This window comes from Heloderma suspectum, chromosome 11 (genome assembly GCF_057233095.1).
Source record: "Heloderma suspectum isolate Gila_16-S chromosome 11, 16-S_ref, whole genome shotgun sequence".
NCBI classification, from domain to species: domain Eukaryota; kingdom Metazoa; phylum Chordata; class Lepidosauria; order Squamata; family Helodermatidae; genus Heloderma; species Heloderma suspectum.
This window is the reverse complement of record NC_139468.1, coordinates 13,850,914-13,876,120: the sequence shown is the minus strand read 5'-3', so window position 1 is coordinate 13,876,120 and position 25,207 is coordinate 13,850,914. Positions and strand designations below refer to the sequence as shown.

At 46.3% G+C, this 25,207-nt stretch overlaps 1 protein-coding gene across 6 annotated transcripts in view; it reads right to left on the bottom strand.

Annotated features, from left to right (window-relative positions):
• Window positions 1-25,207, bottom strand: part of PPCDC (phosphopantothenoylcysteine decarboxylase) — a 45,432-nt gene that overhangs the window by 6,824 nt on the left and 13,401 nt on the right. For 3 of the 6 annotated variants that reach the window (XM_084816922.1, XM_084816923.1, XM_084816921.1), the window contains one exon: window positions 18,129-22,958. In XM_084816922.1, coding sequence (XP_084673048.1) covers window positions 22,873-22,958 — 86 coding nt within the window. In that variant the 3' untranslated portion in view covers window positions 18,129-22,872. Of the gene's footprint in view, window positions 1-1,508; window positions 10,585-18,128; window positions 22,959-25,207 lie in introns of those variants that run through there. The other 3 variants (XM_084816917.1, XM_084816920.1, XM_084816918.1) reach the window with 3 other exon arrangements.

The following is a 25,207-nucleotide window of genomic DNA, read 5'->3' as shown; positions in this document are numbered from 1 at the left end:
GTGCTGTTCTTGTTTAAACTATGTTATTTTTATGGTTTGCAAGCAGCAATGCGACCCAAGTATGCAACGGAAAAATGGCGTCAAATAACAGAAAACTGTTAGGTGTAATGTGCCTGAGAGAGATCCAGCTGTAGTTGCACGCAGCGGATGGCCTCAAATGGGAACGTGTGTTCTCATCCACGTTAAAAGACGTATTCCGCGGCCAGTTCAGTGGTGCTTGAATGGGCATTGATTGCACTGTGGAAATGGATGTATATCCCTGCATCTGCATCAGCCACACAAGCAGAAACCAGTGCTCGCATGTAGCTCCCTCTTTCTGGACTGGAGCCCTGTTATGCAATACAACATTTACTGGATTGTATTGCAGCATTCCTTCTATTCCCTATTTTTCAGGGGTGAGTGCCAATTATTTTATGTAGCCAAAATGGCACCGCATACCAAGAAAGGGGAGGGATTAGCAGGCTTGGGGGAACCAAAAGTTTTGCAGAAGAAAAAAATGATTAGAGAAAAAACCCACAGAGCTCCCCCCCTCCGAAAAAAAACAGTCCAATGAGGACTGAGCATGCTCTGACATTATAAAATGGTGACTGTTGGGGTAGGGGAGTGAGATGGGAGAGGGGATAGAATGGACTATTGTGGCTGGCTGGCTGAACAAGAGTATTCTACACTGCAACATTTTGTTGCAGGTGATCATATAGATCATAGATCAGCGGTTCCCAACATGTGTGTCCAAGGGCACCCACAAATTTTCAATATATATATACACGGATTCACATGAAATGCATACAACTTTCTACCAATTATACATAAGCTTCAACAAAAGCACATCAAATACCCAACTCTGTATCCATGTGAAGGTGGCACCTATATGCCACCCATTCAAATATGGAAAGCATTGCTAGGTCCTTAATCCATTGCATTATAGGAGGTGAATGTTTATCTTTCCAATGTAAGATTGGTCTTTAAGCTGTCAAAAGGACACAAATAATCCACTTATGCTGACCATCTGTGAATTTCCATGAAGCAGGTAAATAATTTAAAAGACAGTGTACATCAGTGAATATTGAAAACTGTTCCAGTACAAAATTTATCTGTGTAATAACCTCCTCTCCAAAAGAAGTAACTACTGGATATTGCCAAAGTGTATGTTTAAAAGAAGCATTGCACTGCCAGCAATTAGCCAAATTAGGCAATCCCTTGTTAAAGAGAAGATGTGCTGTCCAATAGAGACAAAACAAACATTTTTGCTGAATAAGATGCAGCCTAAGATCCATAAGATGCCAAACTGGCACTCCACTGATTAGGCATTTTGTGGAGGTGCCCACAGCAGTTTCAAATTCCCAAATGTACTCACGGTTCCAAAAGGTTGGGGACCCCTGTCATAGATCATATGCCTATGTGCAAGTGGTTATTAATTCATAAAATAATTAGATTAAATGTTTCCTCTGGTGAAGGCTGCGGATTCAGGATTTGCTATGAAGCTCCAGTCCCAAAGCATTGTCAAAACAAAAGATTTATTTTATTTTATTTGTGACACTTGTACATTGCTGAATATAATAAAATCCCTCAGCGGTTCACAGTAAATATTAAAATACATAAAAAACACAACATTAAAACACTTCCAAACAAAGAGCAGTAAAATGGAGTGGCATGATTAATTTACTTACAGCCTGGGTGAACAAGTGTGTTTTCTGGAGGTGTTTAAAAGATGTCACATTTCTGCCTCCTGAACTGCACAGGGGAGGGTTTTCCAGAGGGTGGTGCCGCTACTGAGAAGGCCCGCTGTTGGCGTACTTCATAGAGACATTCCCTTCATTTTGGAATGACCAGCAAGGCCTCCTGTGAGGATCTTAAAGGTTGCCTGGGTATGTGTAAGGGAAGACAGTCTGCTAGGTACCCTGGTCCCAAGTTGTTTAGGGCTTTATATGACAAAAACATAACCTTGTACGTGGCTTGGTAGCTAACACGCAGCCAAGATGTGGGGCAGACAGTGTTCACTTGTCAGAGGGGGTGGGGGAAATCCAAAACCTCAGCCAACGGGCAACAAGCTCCATTTGTCCTGAAAGGCTTTGCACGTTTGCTTCTCAAGCAACAGCAATGTGCATCAGAGACTTGTCGGAGCTTGAAAAGTTCTTTGTGATGTGACATGGGATCTCTGCTGTTCTAAGAAAAGAAGTCCAGAGTTGCACTGGGTATACCAAAGCCCTTGGGCATGCCAAAAGAAAGTCTCTCCCTGGTTTATATCTTCTGCTGCTGCTTTTCTCCAATTTCCCTGAGCCATCTCAGGCTAGGGATGGGTGAATCAACCAAACTCAAGCTCTCTGAGGGTCTCTGAATTCCACCTTGAAGCTCATTCCATCCTGTGTTCATATCACATTGCGAACTTTCTTCTTTTCACACAGAACTTTGTGCGTATTTCTGTGCATGTTTTTGGAAAGGTAGCATCAATTGTGTGCATTTTTGAATGTATGCATTTTTATCCCATGGATTAAAGCGTGCTACTGGACATTTTTTAGAAGTGCAAATTTTTATGTATGCATTTTTCAAGCACTTTCCCTCCCACCCCCCCACCCCGTGGATGAATTGCATCACAAGCCTGGAAATGTATGGACTTCAACCTTAGATTGCATTCAGGTTTGCATTCAGGAGGCATGAACCGGGCAGACTGTGGTCAAAAGAAACTGAAATGAATTTCTCATACATCCATATTTCAGGCATTATGTGGATAATGGTTGGGAGAAATGGAGGGCGGAAAGAGTAGCTGATTCAAGGAGTGAAGAGGATAAAAGACATGGCCTGATCTCCCATTTGTTCCAGTGGAAAAATTGTTGCTGATCACAGTTGTAGGATCTGGCTAGCTGGGATAGCACATTTCACCCAACTTGAACATTCATTCACTCATTACATTTCTATACCGCTCAATAGCCGAAGCTCTCTGGGCAGTTTACAAAGATTAAAAACCTTAAAAAATACATTATACACAATGTAACAACCACGCACAAACATATAAACAGACAACACACAGAGAGACACACATATCTAAACAATTTTAAACAATCAACAATAAGAAAAATCCAGGGCCTGATTAAAAACTCATCATGTGCCACAATACCTCATAAAGCACCTCTCCCGGCATGAACCTACCCGTACACTATGTTCTTTATCTAAGGCCCTCTTCCAGGTGCCTCCTCCGAGGGAGGCTCGGAAGGTAGGAACAAGCGAGAGGGCCTTCTCAGTGGTAGCCCTCCAAAGGTTTGGCACTGGGTTAAAGACCTTCCTCTTCTCTCAGGCATTTGGCAGCAGATGATGGGGTTTTAATCTGGTCCTGGATTTGTCTGATGGTTGATTGTTTAAAATTGTTTTAGATATATGTGTGTCTCTCTGTGTGCTGTTTATGTAAATGTTGTATGTAAATGTATTTTATAATGTATTTTTTAAGGTTTTAATCTTTGTAAACCACCCAGAGTTTTGGATACTGGACAGCATAGACATGGAATGAATGAATGAACGAACGAACGAACATGCCCCCAAATGCCTGAGAGAAGAAGAAAGTCCTAACCCGGTGCCAAAAAGATAACCATCTGTCGTTGGGGAGATCATTCTGTAATTGGTTAGATGGCTCTGGTTAGATAATTGCAATGAGCTCTGCATGGGGCTGCCTTTGAAGAGTATTTGGGAAATTCAGCTGGTGGACAGGAACATAGCTGCTTTATACCAGATGAGATTACTTGTCCAGGTAGCCCAGTATTTTCTGTTCTGCCTGGGAACAGCTCTCCAGAGTCTCAGGCAGAGAAAGTTCTTTTCTCATCACCTGCTACCTGGTCCATTTCAACTGGATATGCCAGGGATTGAACCTGGGAGCTTCTGCATGCAAAGCGCATGCCCTGCCACTGAGCAATGCTCCCTCTCCAAAGGTACACTGGAAGCTGCCTTATACCAGGTAAGACTATTTATCTGCCTAGCCTAGCATTACTGACTCTGACTGGCAACAGTTCTGCAGGGTCTCAGGGTTAAACTACGCGCTATGTTAAATATGTAGCAAGCAGCTGATCCCAACAGGGTCTTTCCCTCAGTGTAAGCATATGGGGGCCCAATCTGGATCAGGACTACCACACGTAGGTAGGGGAGGTTTTAATGTTCCCACACAGCTGTCCCCCCACATTTGACCCCCCACATTTGACCCATACTCACATACACACAAGGGCTAAAAAGGGGGGGCTCCATTGGCACTAGATGGGTGTGAAGGTTTAAACCAAGGGTGGGCAACCTGTGGTCCTCCAGATGTTTTGACCTACAACTCCCATGATCCTTTACCTTTGGCTATGCTGGCTAGGGCTGATGAGAGTTGTTGCCAAAACATCTGGAGGGCCACAAGTTGCCCACCCTGGTTTGAACCTCCTCTACCTGCATGCAATGGTCCCAATGCAAACCAGGGCCCTACACACTTATTTATTTAGTAAGTATCTATGTGAAGATTTGTTGGTTACTGTCAGACTGCGACCCTTATGTTACATACAAAACAGCTTTGTTTGCTAAGGCTGCAAAACATATTCATGCAATCAGTCTGAATGCTATTGCAGTGGACTGCGCAGGTGATTTGTTAACTTGATTCTGTTTACATTCTGTTATTGCAAGATGTTATTTATTAAGTACATTTCTAATCCACCCAGTAACTAATGTTTTCTGGGTGGATTACAACCACTTAAAAAACTAAAATGCCATTTTAGAATGCAGTTAGAAATATAAAATACAATACAAATATTTAAAAGAATAAAATGCAATATAATGCAAAACAATGAACAGCACAGGAACCAATAAAACAGCCATAATAACCTAGGACAAGGTCTCTAAAATGCTTGGGAGGGGAAGAAAAAAAAAAAAAGGCATGGTGCCGAAAAGATAACAAAGTAAGCACCAGGCAAATCTCTTTGGGGAGATTATTCCACAAGTGGGGTGCCACCACCAAGGAGGCCCTGTCTCCTGTAGGCACTCACCTAGCTTCCTTTGACTGGGCCCCCAGAGGTGGGCCTCTGAAGATGACCTAAGGATCTGAGAAGGTACATGCAGGAGAAGATGTGCCTTTAGATACTCTGGTCCCAAGCTGTTTATGAGGTAAGGAAGCCCAGGAGGATCAGTCATACATATTTAAGAGGTCTTTCACATCACTTGCCACCTGATCCTTTTCCCTGGAGGTAATAGGGGCTGTACCTTCAACCTTCTGCATGCAAAGCTGATGTTCTACCACTGAGCCACAATCCCTCCGCAAATGAAGAATGTGGCAGTTTGGGTACTAGCTAGGACCCACTGTTCTGATCACATTACACCAGTATTGTATCATCTCTACTGGTAACCGATGCTTTTCCGAGCCTAATTCAAAGTGCTGATGTTGACCTGTAAAATACAAAATGGCTTGGGACCTGGATACCTTAAGCAATGCCTCCTCCCCACTGATCCCACTCACATGTTGAAACTCCTTTGTGGAAATCCTGCTCTGTAGAGATACAGCAGGTGGTATGTGGGATAGGGCCTTCTCAATGTTGGCACCCACTCTGTGGAGTTGCTTGCTCCAGAATATCTAATCAATGTCTTGCCTTCAGACACCAAGTCAATACAGATGCTCTGATTTCAGTTTGCTTTTGGTCTAGAATATCTGGTTTGATATCCACTTATCTATTTGTTCCTCTGATTTAGCTGCTCCTCTTTTTTGAATGTTGTGGATTGGTGTAACATCTCTGTTTAAGTTGAAAGAAAGAAAGAAAGAAAGAAAGAAAGAAAGAAAGAAAGAAAGAAAGAAAGAAAGAAAGAAAGAGTGAGCAGCCTGTAGGGTCCACATGGGTGTGAAAGTGGAATAAAAATACTTCAACAAACAAACAAACCCCATCCTTCTTTGAATTCTAAACAGATTGCAAGTGGAATATCCGTGCTTTAACTCTCATCTCAAAATCAAACCTGAGCAGAGCAGACCCAGAGAACAAAGGAACCACCAGCTGAGGTTAGACTCTGTGCATCTGATTTTAACGTGGTCCTTAGAGCCAACAAGACAAACACGACCAAAGTGTTAGTGAGCCATGTAAACAAGCAGCCAATTAAAACAAAAAATAACTCTTTCAGGTCCCTAAACCTGAGCAGATAAACACCACCCATGCTGGAGGGCTTCCAAGCCATTTGACCCAGTAGGGCATGCAATTTTCTTGCTGTGTTGAGCAATTAAAATTCTCTCAGGCAAAGATCTTGGACCCCACCACCCCACTCTTATTTCGCTGCTGTTTCTTTCACCTTTCCAGTGGAGTCCGGAGCATACGAAGCTGCCTAATACCAGCTCAGACGATTCACCCATCGGGGACAGGGGTGTTGAACCTCAGGCCAGTGGGGCAAATCTGGCCCTTCAGGCTCCCCAGATGGCCATGCCCCCTTCTCCTGGCCCCACCTCTTTCTCCTGATAGCCATTTGTTCGGTGATTAAGGAACATAAGAGCCATGCTGGACCAGATCAGAAGTCCATCTAGTCCAGCATTCTAATCACACAGTGGCCAACCAGCTGTTGATCAGGAACCCACAAGCAGGGCATGAGTGCAACAGCACCCTTCCACCCATATTCCCCAGCAACTGGTGTACATAGGCTCACTGCCTCTAGTACTGGAGATAGCACAAAGCCATCAAGACAAGTAGCCGCTGATAGCCTTTTCCTCCAGGAATTTGTCCAACCCCTTTTTAAAGCTGTCCAAATTGGTGGCCATCACTACATCCTGTGGTAGCGAGTTCCATAGTTTATACACTGTGTGAAGAAGTCCTTCCTTTGACCTGTCCTGAGTCTCCCACCAATCAGCTTCATAGGATGAGCCCAGGTACTAGTATTTTGAGAGAGGGAGAAAAATGTCTCCTTATCCACATTCTCCATACCATGCATAATTTTGTAGACCTCTATCATGCCTCCCCTTACCCTCCTGTTTTCCAAGCTAAACAATCCCAGCTGTCATAACTTTCTCTCATAGGGGAGATGCTCCATCCCCTTCAACATTTTAGGGAGCGAGCCTATTGGGATAGGTGCCTGCCTCCGAACTTGGAGGCGACCGCCTATCCAATGCAGGGCAGGAGAAGCGTGGAGGGGATCATCCTCTCCGCCCTGCATTTGCAGCTAGACAGCAGATTTTGGCTGTCTAGCCGCAGGAGGGTGGAGCAGAGGAAGCGGCTGCCGGACAACACAGGATTGTCGTACTGGCATTTCCACCTTCCCCGCCATGGAATGCCCCGTTTTCGCTGCTCCGCGCTCCTCTCCTGAGCGCGGAGTGCAGGACCATTCCAAGCTGCCTGCAAGGCAGCAGGGGGGTGGGGTGTCAGTTCCCAGAAACTGAAGTATTCTATGGCCGTCTAGCCGCTAACTAGCGGCCATAGGATTGCTCCCTCAATTGCCCTTTTCTGCACTTTTTTCCAGCTCTACAGTAACTTTTTTTAGGTGTGGTGACCAGAACTGTACATAGTATTACAAGTGTGGTCACACCATAGATTTGTATAGGGGCAGTATGATATTGGCAGTTTTATTCTCAATTCCTTTCTCCAGCTTTGGCACATCCCCCCCCCCCCCATTGTAAACAGTTGAAAAGCCTCTTCTAATGCTAAGTTACTGGCAGAAAGAACTATAAGCTAAAATATGCCGGTATTTCTGTCTCCATCCCTTTGCTTTTGGCCCTGCCCCCTTTTACCTTCATCCCCCCCACCCCCCACTGGACCGTGTCCTTCAAGAGGTTCTCTCACACTGAATTTGGCCCATGGGCTGAAAGAGGTCGACATCCCTGATTTAGGACTGTTTGTCCATCTTTCATATATTCTGATTGGCGATAATTCTTTTAAGCAGGGGTCTTTCTCATCACTTCCTACCTGGTCCTTCTGCTCTCATTTTTTTTAGCTGGAGATGCCAGAGATTGAACCTGAAAAGCTGTGACTCTGCCGCTGAGCTACAGTAACTCCCCATCTGGGAAAATACAGCAGCGTGTGATGCCTCGGAAGACCAGTGGCCTGGATATGCCTCCAAGGCAGATAGGCTTGGCCGGCACCACCCTGCTTGGCTCAGCTCAGCGCCAAGCTAGGACCGGGTGTTACAGAGGTACACAAAGGTTCAGTCTGCATCATCAAGCGCTTTGGCCTGGCACTGAGAGAAAGAACAGGGATTCTTCCAACCCCCTTGCTACAGGAGGTGGGAGGGACCATAGCTCAGCGGTAGAGCACCTGCTTCACATGCAGAGGGTCCTCAGTTCGATCCCCGGCATCTCCAGGTAGGTCCAGGAAAGAATCCTGCCTGAAACCCTGGAGAGCCACTGCTGCCGGTCAGTGTCAACAATACTGGGCTAGATGGACCAATGGGCTGACCCAGTCTAAGGCAGCATGTTATGTTCCAAAGTGCTGCTAAGGGGACAGCTGTCCTATGGTGTTCCACAGATCTTGATCTGGTTCCCTATGCATTTTTCACACAGCCATGGAAGCACTGGGAGAGATTTAGGGTGAGGTGCTGCTCTTCCCCTTTAGCAGAGCCAAGCATGGCAATGGAAGCCACGACCCGGTTTCTGTGGTTAGCGATGGACTGAGTGAGGTGGCGCAAACTGATGCACAACCTAGGCAAGATGGAGGCATTAACAGCAGGAGGCCTGATCGATCTGAAATCCAGCGGTTGCCTCTGGTCTTGGTATGGGGTTGTACTCCCTCTGAAGCAGAGAAGGGTGAGAATTTCATTTCAGTTTGGTTATGATCAGAATTCACCACATCTGCGAAGTTCTCCATATTTGGGACAAAAAGAATTTGAGATTAAAATAACATCCAAATGTGAGAGAAACCAAAACTGACAGATTTGTCGGTCCAGGCCCAGGGCTTGCAGAGCTCTTAAAAGTCTGGGTTTGAATCCCTGTATATTCAACCATGTTAGTATTTAGGGTTAGAGTCACCATCTTTTTGTCTCTCTTTCAGACAGGTTTCTCATCTTTAACTGCTATATGGCAGGCAGGCAAGACATAGGCCCTCTCTTTGCTGGGATTAGCTAAACCTATTGCATTTGCTTGGTGCAGGTCAGTGAGAATTTCGTTTCAGTTTGTTTTTTATAAGAATTCACCAAAGTTTACACGGTTCTTCATATTTGGGAAAGAACTCAAGATGTAAAATATTCAAATGCAGGAGAAAGCGAAACTGAATGATTCACCCATCCCTACTGTGAAGGATTCAGGTTGGGAGGGGGCGGGGGGGACACTCCTGGATTAGGTGTCACCTGCAGAATCCCAAGTGGTAGCTGTCCCTTTTGTTGACATTTATATATTTAATTTCTATCCTGCCTTTCCTCCAAAGAGATCAAGGAAGTGGTATCTGTCCCTTTTCTTTATATTTATTAAGATATTTTATTTCTATCCTGCCTTTTCTCCAAAGAGATCAAGGAAGTGGTATCTGTCCCTTTTCTTCATATTTATTAAGATATTTTATTTCTATTCTGCCTTTCCTCCAAGGAGATCAAGGAGGTATACTTCGTCTCCACCCCTTCATTTCTATCTTCACAACAAGCCTGTGAGGTAGGTTAGGCTCTGAGGTAGTGACTAGCCTAAGGTTACTCAGTGAGCTTCGTGGCTGAGTGGAGATTAGAATTTGGGACTTTCCAGTCCTAGTCCAACACTCTAACCCACCACCATGGCTCCTGATGGGATAGCATCATTCTTTCCTTCCAGTATTGCCTGCTCTGACTGACAGAATCTTTGGCAGATCCTTCTAACTGGAGATGTCAGGGACTGAACGTGGGACCGTCTGCATGCAAAGCACGGGCTCTAAGACTGAGCTATGCTCTCTCCTGTTGCTATGCTAGTTGTGACCATCCCTAGGAAAAGCTGAACTGGCCATGATGATAAACGCCCTGGTAATCTCCCAGCTGGACAACTGTAACACTCTCTGCTTTGAAGGTGGTCTGGAAACCCCTATTACTTCAAAATGCAGCAGGCTGCCTCTTAGCAGGAGTAAGCCAAGGAGAGAGTGTATCACTGGTATTGAAAGAACTGCACTGTTTCCCACTTCAATTCTAGACACAATTCAAAGTGTTGATGTTAACCTTTACACCCTTAGGGTGCTTTAGAGAATGCTTCTTCCCATATGAGCTTCCCTCTTCCAATCCATACACCAAAGGGGCAATCCTACGCACATTTAGACAGAAAAAGTCCTACAACTCCCAGAATGTTGTAGGACATTTTTTCTGTCTAAATGTGCATAGGATTGTGCCTTAAGAGCCTCGGAGAAGTCCCTACTTAAGGTTGCATCACATTTTTCTGTTCTTCCTAATTTTTAAAAATCTAGTGAAAGAAAGGCAATAGTATCCATTTTATGACATACAAAAGACAAGTCCATTGGTAATTTTTGATTACAGAATCAGGAAATGCTTGTTGGGTTTAGAAAGAGCATCTATTATCTGTCTTCCTTCTTTTATTTTAAGAATATTTGTTAGTTTGACATTACTGCATAGTCCCACATGATTCTTTAGTTAATGGTGTGGTTTCTTTCTGCTTTTTCTTTCCAGTATTTTGTATATAGGATCTTGGCTGCTACAATCATACCGGCTACCTTTTCTCTGTGAAAGGAAGAAATGTCCCTTGTATAAGTCAGCAAAATAACCGATCCAGCTGAATCACGTAAGCCATGAAGAGCCCCTATTTTTTATAAAGTTATACACACTATTGCAACTTTTTAAGGGATGAATGGCTGATGAAATACCAAGAGCTGGTTGCTTTGTCTTCTGGGAAACAACATGAGCCAGTAATTCTTCAGGGAGAATAATAAGAGAATCCCACAAGGCCGGGAGATTGGCAGAGTGCTCCAGCTCTAATTGCCAGCCCGCCCCCGCCATGCAGCCGATGTGTACCTGTAATTAATCTGCCCCCAGAACTATGCCTTGCATATAGCTCCTTAAAACAGAGTACAAATTGTAGGTTTTAGAAATGCAGTACACAGACCTGTCGTATACCCCTGGCCACTTTCAAAGCAGCAATTCCCCCCATGTGTATCCTGAGAAGATATAAACCCAGGAGAGAGTTGTACCATGTCAGAATAAGAACATCAGAACATAAGAAGAGCCATGCTTGATCAGACCAAGGCTCCATCTAGTCCAGCATTCTGTTCACAGTGGCCAACCAGCTGTCGACTCACAAGCAGGGAATGAGTGCAACAGCACCCTCCCACCCATGTTCCCCAGCAACTGGGGTACATAGGCATACTGCCTCTGGTACTGGAGGTAGCCGTGAAGCTTAGTAGCCAATGACAGACTCTCCAGGAATTTGTCTTACCCCTTTTAAAGCCATCACTACATCTTGTGGTAGCAAATTCCATAGTTTAACTGTGCACTGTGTAAATAAATCCTTCCTTTGATCTGTCCTGAATCTCCCACCAATCAGCTTCATGGGATGACCACATTGGGTTCTAGTATTATGAACTGAGAGGTCTGTTTGGTTCAAACGACGCACAAACTTGCGTTACAAGAGCCCAACTGCCTTTTTAAGTGAGGATTTGACGGCAGTGGCGGGGGGAGGGGGGATACGTCTGTTGTTGTTCAGTCGTGTCCCACTCTTCGTGACCCCATGGACCATAGCACGCCAGGCCTTCCTGTCCTGCGCTCTCTCCCGGAGTGTGCTCAAGTCCATATTCACTGCATCGGTGATGCTATCTAGCCATCTCATCCTCTGCCGTCCCCTTCTCCTTTTGCCTTCAATCTTTCCCAGCATCAGGGTCTGGCTGTTCTCAAATAAAAAATCCCCCCTGTGAACAGCCTGAGGAGATATGACCCCACGACTGTACCACGTCAGTTGTACCATGTCAGAAACAGCATAACTGAAGTGTCTCTTAGGCACAAACATGTATGTATATATCACTAGCTTGATGGCCTGTTTAGATGAGGGCAAGCTACCTCTGGCAAGAACTATCGGAAGTGGAGAGGCAATGGTAAGGAAGAAAACTGGGGAAGGGGAAGGGAAGAGGATGTATCCTCTCTGCCGTTGCACGGGAGTTGGAGGAGAGTACAAAACTGCCCGACAAGACCCATTTAAAATATGGCTTCCCAGTGGGAACCAGGGCCAAGGCATGAGTGCAGCGTGCCTTCTGCACCTGCTTGCTGAAGTTCCTGCCAGACAAGAGGGGAAGCTGTATCTTTTGTTTTCGAGGGAATGAGACAAACTCATGGAGGTCAGGTCTATGAGCACCCACAGTAGGTGAGGGCTGTCAACTCTGGAGTCTACTCATGGGCTTCCTGCAACCATCTGAGAAATGCAACACTGCTTTATGTTGGTTTGACCCAGTAGTGCTCTTCTGATGTCCTTAAATGAGGAAAGAGCCCCCAATGCAGGACTAAGAAGGGGGGGGGGATGGGGAGGAGGAGGAGAAGTAGAGGAAGGGAGAAAGGAGAAACCCACAGCAACAGCAGCTCAGAGGGTGAAAGAGTCCAAAGTGGCCTTCCTCAAATGCCAGGTCACTAGCGCCAACAGCGATCACAGCTGGTTTCACTTCCTCCCAATACACCCACTTTGGGTTTGTGAAATATTCAGTTCAATGTTTGGCGACATGCTTACTTGAAATGAAGTCCCACCAAGTGCAATGACACTTACTCCCAAAGAAAGCATGCCAGGGCTGCAGCTTTAGTTTTGATTCTGCTTTTGACTTCCTTTCCTACCCACAAGGTCCAGTGCTTAAAACCACCAGTTTTATCACGCTTCCTGGTTCGGGCCACAAGCGTCTCCTCTAGTGCCTGTGCACTACGATGGCATCTGAAGCCTTTCCTAAGAATCGGGTTGTGAACTGTCAGGCATTTCACCTTCTGTTTTTTGTTGAACAAAACAGTGTTGCATTTTTGTTGATTAACAAAAACTTGGAAAAAAGGAAGTATTGCTGGTAACTCAGACCAATGGTCCATCTGGCTTTAGCATCCCATTCCCCTGCAGTGGTCACCCAAATGCTATGGGTATGAATCCAATAGCCTGCTGTTTGTCCCCCAGAAACTGGTATTCAAAGGAAGCCTGTCTCTAAACCAGGGGTAGGGAACTTCAGGTCCAGGGAACAAATCCAGCCCTCCTGGGTTCCCCAGATGGCCACACCCCCTTCCCCATACCCCACCCCTTTTCCCAGCTTTTGAGCAGTTTTCTTTTCCTTTCTAAAGAGTTGAAATGCCTCTCCTAAGAGTTAGTTGCTGGCAGTAAAAACTTCCAGCTAAAAGACACTGGGTGGCTGGGGGATGTTGGGAATTTTGTATGCCAGCTGGGGTATGCTGGGAGTTGTAGTCCAACACATCTGGAGGGCACCAGGTTGGGAAAGGCTGATCTAGTCCTTCCCCTTTCTTGGTGCCAGCCACTGAGTGCTGCAGACTCCCAGAGAGGGCCTGATCTTGCTCTCCAACTCACCAATAAAAATATCACTGACAGGAAGATGCTGCAACACTTGTCTGTCTATTTGCTACATTTATACTCCACCCCTAAACCAAATGTTTCACAAGGGAGCTCATGATGTCTACATCACAAGATCATGAGCACATTCACACCACAGACAAGCTATAACAGTGTTATCAAATCACATTAGAAGCAACAGAAAAGCCAACATGGGGAAGCAAACGGGGGATCGGGGATTTAGTCCACCCTTAACTGAAACACCCAAATCTTCTGCAGCCATGTCTGGTTTGGCCTTAAGAACAAGGATGTTAATTTCAGAACTTCTAGCACTGAAGTCTTGGTACATGGAGCTGTGGTGAACAGCCATGGCAGAAAAAATGGAATATCAAGTGAAATTAGTTAAAGGAAAAGTCAAAATGTCTGATTTTTTGTTGCTGTTTAAATGGTATGCTTTTATTTTATATACAAGTCAGGGGCACACGCAGCAATACTTGTCAAAGCCTACCCTCAGATTATGGAAAGAGAGACTAATTATAATTTGTTATTATGAGGAACCATAAAGGAAATCTCTAAGCAGCCAATGCATTCCACCTATACTTTTGTCTGTAAAGTAAGGAGGGTGGAGGGGAGAGAAACTCTGTCAATAACTAAATTTAAATTCAATGTATTTTTGTTTGTTTCTGTATTTGGAATATTAACAACATTTATAATATAAAAGAACAAATATATTTATTTTTATTAACATGTACATCCCTGCTTTTTCTCCCAAATAGAACTGAAGGCTGTTGTAAAGAGGGTTCCCAGGTGGTCACCCATCCAGAAACTGGCCAGACCCAAACTTCCTTAGCTTCAGCAAGGCGACTGCCGGGAGTACTTTCAGACTTGGGTGGACCAGAAGCCAGAGAGCCTCTGGGGCTTGCTGGATGCCAACTATTATTGCAGGGTGCAACTGCTGACTCATCAATGGGATCATAGAAGCATTCAAAGCCACTTTCAAAGACTTAATTGGGGCGCTTAGTAAAGCAGGAGCTGAGCCCTGGTGCCACAAAGTTCATTATTAAAGTCTCATTAATTAGAGAGCTTTCTTCCTTATACATCAGAGCAAAACCTTGGGGGTCAAAAGGGTTGGGTCAGCCATTCATGGACATCCACCAAATGTGCAATTCACATATGCTTGACAGATGCACTATCTTTCCACAGTGTGGCGGTACAATAAGACAAATACGTAATAAAACTTAAAATAAAAAATATGAGAACTCAGCAGGATATGAAATGAAGAACTCAGAAAGGCAATCGTTTTTAAATGGTCTAAAAAGTTGATAGTTAATCCCAACTTTACTGTCCTTCTGAGGCACGCAATGCTAAGGCCAGATGTACCTCTCTGGGGAACATTTCACAATCTGCATGCCACAAGCAAAAAAACAAAAAAGGCTCTGGTGGTAACCAAGAAAAATATCAGAGATTCACATCCCAGAATGCTATCTGCAGAAGGGGGAGAGGTCTAGGGAGGGGGCATGGCGTGGAAAGGAAACCTCTGAGGGCTGAACTGGAACCTCCGGCAGGCCGAATTTGGCCCACGAGCTGGAGGTTGGACACTCTTGAATTAAATTCAGGCAACAATGGGTACATTGTAGCAGTTTCTCTCAGGCATGGCAGATGAACATAAGAAGAGCCCTGCTGGACCAGACCAAGGGGCCATCTAGTCCAGGATTCTGTTCACACAGGGGCCAACCAGCTGTTGACCAAGAACCCACAAGCAGGAGAGGAGTGCAGCAACACCCTCCCGCCCACTGGTGTACACAGATGCGCTGCCTCTAGTACTGGAAGTAGCACATAGCCATCAGGACTAGTAGCCATTGATAGCCTTCTCCTCCAGGAATTTGTCCAGCCCCCTTTTAAAGCCATCCAAATTGATGGCCATCACTATGTCCTGTGGTAGCAAATTCCATAGTCTGACTATGTGCTGTGTGAAGAAGTCCTTCCTTTTATTGGGTTCTGGTATTATGAGAGAGGAAGAAAAGTGTCTCCCTATCCACTTTCTCCACTCCATGCATGATTGTGTACACTTCTATCATGTCTCCCCTTTTCTCCAAGCTGAACAACCCCAGCTGCTTTAACCTCTCCTCATAGGCGACTTGCTCCAGCCCCTTGATCACTTTAGTTGCCCTCTCTCCAACTCTACAATATTTTTTTTAGGTGTAGATGCAGGAATTGCACACACCACTTTCATGATCGACAGGCCTGTTCCATGGGGAAATCCAGCATCCTTGACGAGGCATCCCTCAGCATGCCGGAAGGGAAGGTGAATGGATTCCTGCCGTTTCAGCACCGCAACGTAACACGCAAGGCAGAGCGGGCTCCCCAGACTTTTATCTGCTTGGCCTCGCCTCATGAGGCCTGCAAACCTCTGTCAATATTGATAAAAGCTCAAGGCAGCCTGTCAGCAATCTGCAAGGCCAATTTGCAGATCATTTGCATGCAGCACTGGTGTGACCTTCCTGTACCCCTGAGCTTTGCGTGAAGCCTATAAAAACACTCTTTGCCCTCTCCTCTCAGCAAACGGTCACCAGCAGCAGCAAGGGCCAAGCAAGGCATGAGGCAGGAGAGATCTGTGATGAGTTCTCCTGACATTTCATTATTTATTTTATTTACAGTATATGTATATGTATATATGTATATGTGTATACGTATATGTATACTGCTCCGCATCCAAAGATTTCAGAGTGGCGAACAGCAGATAGGATAAAAGAATAAAAACCATGTGAAAATAATTACTATCTAAAAACAACAAAAGCAGAGTTCTGATAAACCAAGTTCTGATAAAGCTGCAGCCAGTCACTCAAGGAAGGCTTCCTGAAATAACAGTGTCTTCAGGCAGGAGGTGCCGGAAGGAACACAACATTGGCGCCTTCCTGACCTCCAAAGGCAGGGAACTCCACAGGAAGGGGGCCGCCACACTGAAGGATCTTCTCCTGGTGGACTCCAATTGGGCTATGGGTCAATGTGGAACCACCAGGAGCAAAACCACCACCACCATCACCCCCCAAAGGAACACAGAAAGCTGCCTTATACTGGGTCAGACTATTTGTCCATCTGATGTTGTCTACTCTGGTCTGCAGGGGCTATTCAGGGTCTTGGCAAAACAGGTCTTTCCTGTCAACCACTACTCGATCCATTAAACTGCAGGTGCCAAGGACTGAACCTGGGACCTTCTGCATGCAAAGCCGGTGCTTTAAAGTCCCTCTCTGAAGGTAGGGCTAGCCCCCACCCCACCCCCAGCTAGGGCTTGTCCAGGAACTGCTGAAAACCCTTAAAAACAGCCATGGGGGGACTTTAATTTCTATCAGAGGAGAAGGAACAGCAGGTGTGTGTATGTGTGTGTGTTACCCTTTCTCCCATGCCGTTTTCTGGATCAGAACTGCCCCACTCCCAAATCAGCATCTCCTGAGGTTGCTTTCCAGTCCCCAACCACCACACATCATGTCCGTTTTCTCCCTAAACATTACAAAGCAGCTTTCCCCCAACCCGGCACCCTCTGGATGTGTTGAACAGCAGGTCTGTTGGGGATGATAGGAGCTGTAGACCAACACACCTGGAAGGCGCCAGGTTGAGGAAGGCTTGGCACAGAGGGGGAGAGAGGGGGAGAGAGAGGGGGAGAGAGAGGGGGAGAGAGAGGGAGCCAATATAGAAAAGGAAGATCACACCTACAGCTTAATACCCCAATTCCTTATGTGAGCTGGGAAATTCATCCAATGCCAGCATCAGAAGTTGAAGACTTCGGTACATCTCTGATCTGCTCTTAAGGCAGAGGTGGGGAACCTCAGGCTCTTGGGGACACAATCCAGGCCTCTGGGACTCTCCAAAAGGCCATGCCCCGTTCCCCTGGCCCCACCCCCTCTCTCTCAAACAGGAATCGTTTGCTGGTTGCCTGAATTTTGTGTATTCCCCCCCCCCCCCGAAAAAAAATTCTATAAGGTTGAAATGCATCTCCTAAGCCTTAGTTACTGGAAGTAAGAGCTTCAAGCTAGAATATGCTGGTATTTGGGGGATTCTACCCCTGCCCCTTTTGCCTTTGGCCCCTCCTGCCAATGGAATGTGGCCCGCAGGAGTTTCTCCAAAATGGAATTCGGCTCTCAGGCTGAAAGAGGTTCTCCACCCCTGTCCTAAAGCGACGTACAAGAAACGATCATTTAGACAAAGCAGCAATCAAGGTAAGCTGGAGGTGGTCAAACATGAGATGGCAAGATTGAACATCGACATCTTGGGAATCAGCGAACTAAAATGGACAGGCATGGGCGAATTTAATTCAGGTGACCATCACATCTAGTACTGTGGGCAAGAATCCCTTAGAAGAAATGGAGTAGCACTCATAGTCAACAAAAGGGTGGGAAAAGCAGTACTGGGGTACAATCTCAAAAATGATAGAATGATCTCAGTACGAATCCAAGGCAAACCATTCAACATCACAGTAATTCAAGTCTATGCCCCAACCACTGAGGCCGAAGAAGCTGAGGTTGATCGGTTCTATGAAGACCTACAACACCTTCTAGAACTAACACCAAAAAAAGATGTCCTCTTCATCATAGGGGATTGGAATGCTAAAGGAGGAAGTCAAGAAATCACCGGGATAACAGGCAGGCATGGCCTTGGTGTACAAAATGAAGCAGGACAAAGGCTAAGAGAGTTTTGCCAAGAGAACATGCTGATCATAGCAAACACTCTTTTCCAACAGCACAAGAGGCGACTCTACACATGGACATCACCAGATGGTCAATATCGAAATCAGACTGATTATGTCCTTTGCAGCCAAACATGGAGAAGCTCTATACAGTCAGTAAAAACAAGACCTGGAGCTGACTGTGGCTCAGATTGTGAGCTGCTGCTTGCAAAATTTCAGCTTAAATTGAAGAACGTAGGGAAAACCACTAAACCATTCAGGTATGACCTAAATCATATCCCTTATGAATATACAGTGGAGGTGACGAACAGATTTAAGGGATTAGACCTGATAGACAGAGTGCCTGAGGAACTATGGATGGAGGTCTGTAACATTGTTCAGGAGGCAGCAACTCAATCCATCCCAAAGAAAAAGACATGCAAGAAAGCCAAGTGGCTGTCTGATGAGGCTTTACAAGTAGCTGAGGAAAGAAGGGAAGCGAAAAGCAAGGGAGAAAGGGGAAGATATACCCAACTGAATGCAGAGTTCCAGAGAATAGCAAGGAGAGACAAGAAGGCCTTCTTAAATGAACAATGCAAAGAAATCGAGAAAAACAACAGAATGGGAAAGACTAGAGATCTCTTCAAGAAAATCGGAGATCTCAAGGGAACGTTTTGTGCAAAGATGGGCATGATAAAGGACAAAGAAGGCAGGGACCTAACAGAAGCAGATGAAATTAAGAAGAGATGGAAAGAATACACAGAAGAACTATACAAGAAAGATCTTAATGTCCCTGACAGCCATGATACTGCGGTCACTGAACTTGAGCCGGACATCCTAGAGAGTGAAGTCAAGTGGGCCTTAGGAAGCATTAGTAACAACAAAGCTAGCGGAGATGACAGTATTCCAGCTGAGCTATTTAAAATCCTAAAAGACGATGCTGTTAAAGTGCTGCACTCAATATGCCAACAAATTTGGAACACTCAACAGTGGCCACAAGACTGGAAAAGCTCAGTTTACATTCCAATTCCAAAGAAGGGCAATGCCAAAGAGTGTTCAAACTACCGCACAATTGCGCTCATTTCACATGCCAGCAAGGTGATGCTCAAAATCCTACAAGCTAGGCTTAAGCAGCATGTGAACTGAGAACTACCGGAAGTACAAGCTGGGTTTCGAAGAGGCAGAGAAACTAGACATCAAATCGCCAACATTCGCTGGATCATGGAGAAAGCAAGAGAATTCCAGAAAAACGTCTGTTTCTGCTTCATTGACTACACTAAAGCCTTTGATTGTGTGGATCACAACAAACTGTGGCAAATTCTTAAAGAGATGGGAGTACCAGACCACCTTACCTGTCTCCTGAGAAACCTGTACGAGGGACAAAAAGCAACAGTAAGAACCGGACATGGAACAACCGATTGGTTCAAAATTGGGAAAGGAGTATGACAAGGCTGTATATTGTCGCCCTGCTTATTTAATTTATATGCAGAGTACATCATGAGAAATGCCAGGTTGGATGAATCACAGGTCAGAATTAAGATTGACAGGAGAATTATCAACAACCTCAGATATGCAGACGATACCACCCTAATGGCAGAAAGCGAAGAGGATCTAAAGAGCATCTTGTTGAGGGTGGAAGAGGAGAGTGCAAAAGCTGGTTTGAAACTCAACATTAAAAAAACTAAGATCATGGCATCTGGCCCCATCACTTCCTGGCATATAGAAGGGGAAGAAATGGAAGCAGTGACAGATTTTACTTTCTTGGGCTCCAAGATCACTGCAGACGGTGACTGTAGCCATGAAATTAAAAGATGCTTGCTCCTTGGGAGGAAAGCTATGGCCAACCTAGACAGCATAGTAAGAAGCAGAGACATCACCTTGCCGACAAAGGTTCGTGTAATCAAAGCTATGGTTTTCCCAGTAGTAATGTATGGCTGTGAGAGCTGGACTATAAGGAAGGCTGAGCGCCGAAGAATCGATGCTTTCGAACTGTGGTGCTGGAGAAGACTCTTATGAGTCCCCTGGACTGCAAGGAGGTCAAATCAGTCAATCCGAAAGGAAATGAACCCTGAGTGCTCATTGGAAGGACAGATACTGAAGCTGAAGCTCAAATATTTTGGCCACCTAACGCGAAGAGAAAAGTCACTGGAAAAGACCCTGATGCTGGGAAATATTGAAGGCAAAAGGAGAAGGGGACGGCAGAGGATGAGATGGCTAGATAGCATCACCGATGCAATGAATATGAACTTGAGCACACTCCGGGAGAGAGTGGAGGACAGGAAGACCTGGCGTGCTATGGTCCATGGGGTCACGAAGAGTCGGAGACGACTTAACAACTGAACAACAACAACAGCCTCCCCTCCCCTCCCACCACCCCACGACTCTCAGGCTGAAAGAGGTTCCCCACCCGTCCTAAAGCGACGTACAAGGAACGATCATTTAGACAAAGCAGCCTCCCCTCCCCACCCCACGCCATGAGCTTCTTCCAAAATCAGCTTGGAATGGTCATGGGGATGATGCAATTGCCCCTCCCCACCACAAGTGTAATGTGGATCGGTGAAGGGTCTTGGTCAGGGATTTAGCCCATTCAGGTCTCAGCTGGTAGGAGCAGTGGGAGAAAAGGAGTCTCCATCTGCATCAGAATCACCACCACATCTCCCTGGGAACACACCTCTCCAATTCAAATATTCCACCCCACAGCTGGCACACCTGCAGCTTTAAGGCATCCTCCAACACAGAGAACTTCCGCCCACCGAGTCAGACCATCTATCCCAGGCTTGTGGACTCTGGCTGGCAGCAGCATTCTGGTTCCCACCCCCCACCCACCCCCGGCAACACCCCACTGAGATCCTTTAACTCTAGAATGGGAGCTGGGACCTTTTCTGAACGCAACGCTCGTACTCTGCTTCGGAGAGCTGATGGCCTCTCTGATGGCCTCTCTGAGGGCCTCCTGCCCTTAACACCATACCTCGAGCCTCGCGCACATAGCGGCCCCATGACTAAGAAGGCAAGATGGGAAAGTCCAGGGAGCTTTTTCTTTGCAGGAAATCAAATAAAGGATTTGGCGTTGACCTTGCCCTGGGCAGTTCAAAAGTCACCCTGCATGCAGTATGAACATTTTGTACCAGGAGAGCCTGTTTGTGTGGGATGTTTTAGGAGTGGTTGGGTTTTGTTTTTTGGGTTTTTTGGAAAAAAACAAACAAACACGTGAGCTGTTTTGTTTCTTCAACAGGCCACTGACCGAGCTTGACAGCTGTCCATGGGCAGGGATCAAAGGAATAGGGGCAGGCTTGGATCTCCCCTCCGTATTTCCACCCCGGGCAGCGGAGGTCACTTTCCCAATTCCTGCACAACAAGCTTTTAATCTTCAATTGCGAGTGTTTTCGGAAAGTTTATCCCAATTCTCAGCAAAAGCGTTCCCAGGCCTTCTGACCCCTTGCACCAACAGCCCCAAATCAATGTGCCAAAGATTCCCAGCGGTGCCGGCTGCAAGACCCAGAAAGACCTCTCCTGCAGAGTTTTCTGTTTGCTCCCTGCTCTTTGATGTCAGCATTCCTGTGCATCAGTAGACAGGGCAGAGCAAAGGGTAAAGGGGGGGGGGGGTGCTGCTGCTGCTGCTGAAAACTCCTCCCCAGGGCAGTTGTAAAATAGCTCCATTGTAATCCTGTGTAAAATCCCAGGTGCAAAGGCCACACCGAAGAAACTGTTCTGAATATTTACTACTGCTCCGTTGGACTTTTTGCAGTGCTGCCCTCGCCTCCCTGCAAGGGAAAAGACACAGCACCTGACAGCTTTTTTTTACATTGGCTAGCCTTACTCAATGAAATGGTTCTGCTGGCCAGCTCTACCCCATGACCAGCCCCCTTCTCCTGCCCGGCAACCAGGGTCATGCACACAGGGTCACGCACACCCCACCTGCCACCTTTCCTTATGGTAGCGGACGTGCCTGCAAGAGCCTCTTCATAAAGCAGGGGTGCCCAATCCTTGGCTGCTCCCAGTGCAACCCCCTCCCCCAAAGCCAGCAGCCCTCTGCCCCCGATTCCCCATAGCCAAGCTGATCAGTCAAATACTCTGGCTTCTGCTCTACCCTGGCATTCCCGCTGCTAGCAGAGGTGGAGAAACAGCAATCTCAGTGGCAGTCGCTGGGAGATAAGAGCAGGTCCTACCTACCTACCTACACACACACACACACAGTGACTGCTATATCTTGGCAGGCAGGGAGGAGAGATGTCTAAGCGTGTGTGTGTGTGTGTGTGCGAGAGAGGGGGGAGGGGGGAGAGGGAGGGAGTATACGTGTGAGGCCCCTGCCCCCACCCCCCCAGCTGACACCAGATCTGGCCCTCTGGGTCAAAAAAGGTTGTGCAGAAGCTAGGACTATAGCTCTGGCAGCAACCAGGAAAAATATGCAGCAGAGTGAGAGATAGAGGGCTGGTGCATCTCTTGTGACCCATCAGCTGCCTATTGAGGAACAGAACTTTAGTGGAGGCTCACAGTGCTGCCCCCTGGTGGACGCCACACTTCTCTGCATCATTCTCCTCTGGAGTGCTTATCGAGAGGCTCCGGAAGACCAGCCAGCAAATCCCACAGTAGTCTGCAACTCCCTCTTCAGACAGGAACAAGCATCGGAATGGCACAAAAGGGACTACAAGGCATCCTCTTTGAAAATTCAACATGCCTGAATTCAGTTGCAGGAGGTCCCCGATGGTGCTGAGTCAGAGCAGCTGGTAAGGATTAGACTCAGTCTCGTGGGCTTCGCTTCCTGTCTGCTCTTTCTCCCTGTCCGTAGCCCAAAAACCGGTCAGAAGGAAGAGGAAATGCTGTCTGTACCTGGGGATCAGCTCTGTTCCAGCAGGCCCCGCTCCAACAGGATCGCCTTTACTTTCTCCACGATGGCTGGCACTTCTGCCATGGCACCGCGACCTGCGCAGTCAGAATACAAGCAGGTCAGGGTCAACTCACCCAAAGAGTGTGCTCCTGCTATACAGACTGACCATGACTTCTCCCCTTTGACCCTTCCCACCGTGTGCCTGCTCCAAGTGATACGGCAGCTTCAGGATGGTTATTTTAGCATTCATGTGGCCCAAAGCCCAAAATCCACTTTGAATTCATTGTGCACATTTGGCACTATCAGACTCAGATTTAATCAGAACTGGGAGTGGCTCGCTTGCTCGAGAAAGGAAGCGTCCCTCTTTACGCCTTTATACACAATATTACTCACCTGTTGGGAGAGAGTCATGCCTATCTGGTTGGATCTTTCCAACCAGATAGGCATGACTGGTTGCCTATCTGGTTGTCTCCTGGGCCTCACTTTCTAAAAGCATTTCACCACCACTTCTTCTGCTCTTCTGTACTCTGTTAAATTGCATCTAAAAGAGTAGGCTCTCTGGCCCTCAAAAACTTATGCTTCATCTTTAATGAGTCATGCAACTCTTGTCCCTAAAATGCAGGCACCTCTCCCACTGGACACTCCTTTCAAGTCTGAACATCTTATTGAAGGACTCCAAGATCAATTCATTTGATGCTGGCTTTTGGTAACCAAAAATAAGTCAGGGGAACAGGAGAAGAAAGCTTATCTCTTAGATTTACAGCAAAAACGTTAGAGAGCTGATTTTCCTGAACCTGCTAAGATTTCCTAACTAGGGCCATCGTGCCGTTCGCGATATCTTCGCCTATAGGAACACAGGAACCTGCCTTATACTGAGTCAGACCACCGGTCTATTTAGCCCAGTATTGTCAACACTGACTGGCAGTAGCTCTCCAGGGTTTCAGGCAGGATTCCTTCCTGGCCCTACCTGGAGATGCCACCAGGGTTCGAACGCAGGACCTTCTCCATCCAAAGCAGGTGCTCTATCACGGAGCTACAGCCCCTCTATCACTCATATGTGTTTTAATCAATTAATTGATTAACACAGCCATCATACAGGGGAGGGATAAGAACACTAGAAGAGCCCTGCTGGATCAGACCATCTCGTCCAGCATTCTTTTCACATGGTGGCCAACCAGCTGCCCACGGGAAGCCCACAAGTAGGACATGAATGCACCAGCAGCTTCCCACCCATGTTCCCCAGCAACTGCTGTACATAGGCCTACTGCCTCTGACCCTGGAGGTAGCACATGGCCATCAGGACTCATCATGGTGATCACTCGTGACCCAGTAAGATTGTCTTCCAAAGATAGAGACTATATAGACAACTCTTTAAAAGGATTACACAGGACTAATCCATCAGGACTAGCAGCCGTTGATAGCCTTCTCCTCCAGGAATTTGTCTAACACCCTTTTAAAGCCATCCAAATTGGGAAGGGAGAGCCAAAGGCAGAGGGACCATCGTAACCAAAGCCCTGCTAGGCTCATGCTGGCAGGGGAGGGGGCAATGTTTTCCATCTTTTCTTCCTTCCTGTTCTGTTGTTGTTTTCAATGGCAGGGAAATTATGTACACTTCCTCCCCATGTTGGGATTGTGCCTGGGGACCAAGAGGGTTTCGGACCCTCCTCTGATCTTTCCTTTTTTTGCCTCTATTGATGTTGGAGCTCTAATGTCAGAGAGGCAAGGGCTACAGACGTTTCGGGGGGGGGGGGCATCTCACAACAGATCTCTCTCTGTCTGCCCTCGGAGGGGAAGATCCGAACTATCCAATGGTTCCCAGTACAACCTCCCAGGGACCATAAAACCACAGCTTAAACCTGCAAAAAGCCTGCATATGAATAAAAAATAATTGGGGGAGGGGGAGGAGAACATTTGTGCCACAGCACACGCTATCCCAGAAGAGTCATTTCCTTCTCTGTGTGCCTGAGAAGGAATGCCTCTTTTAAGAAGGTAACCGTTTATATAAAATAAACATTAACAATGGTTAATTAATGGTAGTTAAAATCTGCTGCCCATTCGACTGGGAACACCTTTCTAATTGATAAAAAAAACATTTAATCAATGAATCAAATTGATTAGTCCACTAATGTTGCAATGCTATATTTCTCATAATACTAGAACCCCATGGGGTCATCCCATGAAGCTGCTTGGTGGGAAATTCAGAACAGATAAAAGGAAGACTTCTCCACACAGTGCATATTTAAACTATGAAATTTGCTGCCACAAGACAGAGTGATGGCCACCAATATGGATGGCTTTAAAAGGGGTTTAGACAAATTCCTAGAGGATAAGGCCATCAATGACT